General features: G+C 25.3%; 1 protein-coding gene across 1 annotated transcript; it reads right to left on the bottom strand.

The window, feature by feature from the left end:
* Positions 1–356: 356 nt before the first annotated feature.
* LOC145975890 (uncharacterized) lies at positions 357–1,575 on the bottom strand. The gene is made up of 2 exons (XM_083106652.1): positions 1,379–1,575; positions 357–984 (listed from the first exon to the last, which is right to left on the bottom strand). Exons 1-2 carry the CDS (start codon positions 1,573–1,575, stop codon positions 357–359), a joined length of 825 nt encoding a protein of 274 aa, XP_082962778.1.
* Between the last annotated feature and the right edge of the window lie 3,706 nt (positions 1,576–5,281).

The raw sequence follows: 5,281 nt of genomic DNA, 5'->3' as shown, positions 1-5,281 counted from the left end.
GCGCATATATCAGGTCTATCCGAAGCTTGTTGACCAAACAAAAGATTTTCCTCGATTTCACGCCATTTTGGATTACAGGTCATTGTGATAAAAAGATCTGGTTTACCAAATTTAGCAACAATTGCCATTGCATTTTGATAATTTTGTAACATGTTACGTGGTGATCCGATAAAAGTAGAAGGAAGTATAACCATTTTTCCAACACGTCCATTTAAATTATTCGCCATATTTTGCATATAATCTATTAAACCTTGATATGTTTCAGAGCGTAACTCTTTCTGATGAGCCTTGCAATAATCTATTCTGTCTTTTTCCATTTTTACATAATTATCTACAAGCCATTGTTGGAATAAGCGTCATCCGAATAAGAAAACATTGAAGTCGTCACGAATAGCCATGCGATACTTAATATATTGTCCTCTAGTTATTCGTCTCTCACTATTTAATTTCTTTAAATCACGATACCATCCTTGAGTACCATATGGATAAAACAATGGATATATCCATGGTTCAACATTTGGATCCATAATACTAACTTTTTGTAAAGTTTTGGTATTCTTATTGCGTATAACAACATATGATTCTGGAATGTCTCCATCAGCAGTTGTAGAAAAAACAGCAGCAACTTCATTCGTTCTTTGAACATTATATCGACGTCGATCCATTCCTGGCTTTAAAGTGAATAATAATTGTAATTCCGGTAATGGCTCATTAGATGTTAATTGTCGTTGTTTTTCTAATTCCTCACCCATCATTTGATAAGATTGAGCAAATACATTAAATTCTCGCATTATTTGTTCAAGATTTCGTATAATTTCTAAATCTAACTCTGAATTTTCAGTAAGACGATAATTTATTGCTTCATTAGAATCTATAATAAGAAGCTGACCAAAAGTCGGATTTTCATTTTGAGCAGAATATAATGCTGTATTTATTTGATAATAAATTTGACCTTGTATTTTGAAACAATATGGACCTGGTCGCCTATTTTAAAAATCAACTAAATTAGCATTAAATGACGCAAATGAAAATGAACTATTATAACTACAAATATGTTGGAAAAATTTATTGGATTTTACATGATTACCATTAAATAAACTAAGCAAAAAAGGTGGAATTTGAGGCAATGGTTCCAAATACACTGCACCGTGATTGCAGCAATCATGAAATGAATTTCCTTTATTAGATATTTTTTCTGCTGCGAAATGCTTTGCATTACAATGAATACAAGATACATCCATAGAACCAATATAATATTCATTTATTTCGTTAATTGTGCATGTTATTCATTAATGTTGCATTATTAATATTTAAACGAGATTGATTTTTTATCCTTGATAAATAACGATATTGACGTTCTACATGTTTTCGATTCAACAATAAAGTATTTTGTTCCTGATCTACTATTTCTGAATTGTTATCGGAATTATTATTGCTATTGCTATTGCTGTTACTACTAACTAATGCTTTTACAATTTGTCGTCGACGACTCTGATTGTCTGCCTGTCTTTCACGACGTCGTCGTTGAAATTCTGCTTCTTCTTCTATACTACGTTCCACCTTACGTCTCGGCATTTTAGTATAGTCAAAATCTCTTACTTAAATATACAGTAATATTATTTATTGTGAAATATAAAGATATATTTTTAAGTATTAAATAATAATATATAGAAATAAGTTCAAATAAAATTCAAGATAAGATGAATATAATCTTTCACAAATAAGGTTACACTACTACTAACTCAAGCATCTTAATAATAACAATAATATTAATCATCATCATCATCATTATCATAGTCATCATCATCATCATTATCATCATCATTATCGTCATCGTCATTATCATCATCATCATCATCATCATCATCATCATCATCATCATCATTATCGGCATCGTCATTATCATCACCATCATCATTATCATTATACCATCATCATCATAATCATATTCATAATAATCACCATTATCGTCATTATCATCATCATCAAATTTTATCATTTATTAAATAATATCAATATACATGTATAAATCACATATATATATATATATATATATATATATATATATATATATATATATATAAGAATAATGCATAATATACAAAAGAATAATGTAGATAATGTAACTATAACATCAATCATTAATCAATTAACCAATATAAAACGTAAAATCTGCTTATAATTATATTAATATTAATCTTTATACACACAATTAATATTAATATTTATACACACTATTTGTATTATTTATTCTTATTCTTCTTATAACTTCTTATGATTAATTCTTCTAATTGCTCTTCTTCTACATCGTCGCTCTCGATCCTGAAACAAAAAATTATAAATTAATATATTTTATTTAATATTTTAATATTTAATACACAGTGTCTCCCAAATTTTAAATTTTAATATTTAGATATCTTTTCTGCAAAATTTTTCAAACAAATGTAGGATTTCAAAGCAGACGTATAGTAGTAGTACTATTGCATTAAACTTTAGTTAGAGGATCAAGATAAAATATAATCAACTTAATTTTTTTTAATGGAACTAATCTAATTATTTTATATAAATGGATTCCTTGTAATAATACCAATATAGTACCATTATATATCGATGGTACCATTATGCAACCTTTTTAAAATCCTACAACTTTTGTCTAAAACATTTTTATTTAAAATGAGTTACAAAAAAAATATTAAAATGCATTATTTAAAATAGGATATTTTGTATATTTATTTATGAGACACTAAATATTTAGAAAATATTTATCATACAGAATGTTTTGTAATCTTGACCATTTAAAAACAACAGAAATACGTATTTCTGTTGTTTTTAATGATAGGAAAAATGTAAAGAAAAAGAGATACACTGTGTAAAAAGGTAATTATGATGTAAAAAAGATTTAGCCTAAAATTATTTGTTCAAAAAATTTTATGATCAAAATCATGAAAACGAATTTAGAAACCTATAATAACATGACCTTTAAATGATCTTGAATATGAAAAATTACATATCAAAGATAACTAAAAACTAAAAAAAATTTTCTTTTCAAAACCCAAAATTATTTTATAAAGTGTTCAATATATAACAAACAATGAAACTCTCTTGTAAATATTTTAAGTGGTCAAAATATACAAAACGTTTTGTACAATAAAAGAATATATTTAAACATTATTTTAATATATATACTGCCATCCCAAGAAGTATTTGTCTATCCACAATTTTGTAATTTTTACTAAAGATAGTTACTTAATTTAAAAATCTTGTTTCTTATAAAAATCGTTTAAATAAGTAGTATATTAATAGATAAGGTAAAATAATGACATAAAACTTAAGAAAAACATTACAAAGTGTAAACAATATTAGATTCAAACAATTATATTTATGTTGACATTAATTTTACGATGTATTAATTTATTTATTTGAAAAAAAGGATCAATAGTTAGTTGCCAAGTCATTAAATTGTAAAAATAAATTTTTTATTACTTTGAAAAAATGTAAAAATTGCTTAGAAAAATGCTTTGACTTTACACTATCATAGTAATTGTTACAAAACTATTCTACTTTTTATTGTCTTTAAAAAATTAAAAAAAATAAAAAATTATGATATCAGTGATTTTTATCTTTTTATGAATATAATCAATAAATAAAGTTATAACGAAAGGCATTTGATCAAAAGTGAGTCAGATTTTTTCGTAAAAATGTTATAAAAATCAACTTTGAACACTCTCTGCAACTTAAGTTTATATTCATATATTAATATATTTATTTTCCTAGAAAATCCTTAAATATTTTAGGATGACAAATACTTTTGGCGGTAATGTGTGTATATATATATATATTTAATTATATCGTAATTAAAATTGTGTTTTGAAAATTTAATTTCTAATTTCATATGTAAAAAATTAGAAATTAAAAAACACACACACACACGCACGCACGAACATGCACGCACATACAAATTGTGTTCTGTAAAGGACGTTACACAAACCTTATGAAAAATGGTAGATTTCGTTCTAACTTTAGGATTTAGTTCATGTAGTATTGAACAAAAGTTTCAATGGGCATAATTCTCTAAGAGCTACAATTTAGCCTGCAGAGAGTGTTGAAAATTGATTCTTATTTTGCGGAAGGACCTGACTCAAAAACTTTTGATCAAAATATACTTTTCTTTGAGATTTCGCCCATCGATTCTATTCATAGAAAGATGAGAAAAAGTCAATGGCATAATTTTTTCAAAGGAGTAAATCGACATTTGACAATTATACTTTTTCATTGACTTTACCATAGGTTAATATAAATTCTTTTAATTTATATTTTTAAATATTGATTTGATCCCTTTAAAAAATTATGATATGAATGATTTTTATCTTTTTATGAATACAATCAATAAATAAAGTTTCAAGGAAAGGCATTTGATCAAAAGTGAGTCAGATTTTTTTGTAAAAAAGTTATAAAAATCAAATTTGAACACTCTCTACAGGCTAAACTGTAGCTCTTAAAGGAGTTATGCTCATTGACTTTTGTTCGTCACATAAACTACAAAATCCTAAAATTAGAATAAAATCCATCGAATGCTATTTTCCATAAGATTTATGCGGATTCCTTTAATTTCTAATTTTATTATACAAGATGATTTAGAAGTCATGGTACACCTGTTAATGGGAAATTTATAAGGTTATTTGAAGATGATATTTCCTGAGCAATAAATTCATCATTTTTGAAGATTGTCAATTTTTACCATCATGTATCATCTTTGTAACAAAGCCTTAAATTAAAATTAAAGTAAATTATACTTGAAATTAACTGAAAAATGTGGTTTTGTTAATATTTTATTATTTCCAAAAGGCTTAGTTTGCGAAAAAGCTTTTATTTTTAATCACTTATAACTTATAACTTGAATATTATTGATGTCTCAACATTTTTGCTAAAGAAAAATCATCTCCAAATAATCTTAAAAATCTCCCATTAACGAGTGAATTATCACTTCTGAATCACCCTGTATATAAAATTATATACAATGTGGGCCATTTTAATGTTCCACCCCAAATTTCTCTTTTCGAAGTCTTTTACAAAAATATGTCAAACAAAATTGTAAGATTCGAAGGGAGACATAATTTTTTATATAAATCGAGTCAATCATCACATTCTATGTAAAAGGTTATAGATATAACCAAAATATGAATAGTTTACGATATTTTTTATCTTACTTTGATATATTTTGTCATAAAACAAAATATCTTGATAAATATTCAATTTTCGATAATCTTACCTATAATACTTT

This window comes from Camponotus vicinus, unplaced genomic scaffold (genome assembly GCF_025532165.1).
Source record: "Camponotus vicinus isolate PSW18456_S1 unplaced genomic scaffold, iyCamVici1.0 SCAF_8, whole genome shotgun sequence".
Lineage (NCBI taxonomy): Eukaryota > Metazoa > Arthropoda > Insecta > Hymenoptera > Formicidae > Camponotus > Camponotus vicinus.
The sequence above is the reverse complement of the archived record's forward strand: the minus strand, read 5'-3'. Positions and strand labels throughout refer to the sequence as shown.

What these genes read in the sequence shown, in the direction of transcription:
- LOC145975890 (XM_083106652.1), bottom strand. Translation starts at nt 1,575, where the DNA reads ATGCCGAGACGTAAGGTGGAACGTAGTATAGAAGAAGAAGCAGAATTT. An exon ending in CAGGAACAAAATACTTTATT is followed by an intron (nt 985 to 1,378) that starts GTTGAATCGAAA and finishes TTTTTAAAATAG; the next exon opens with GCGACCAGGTCCATATTGTT.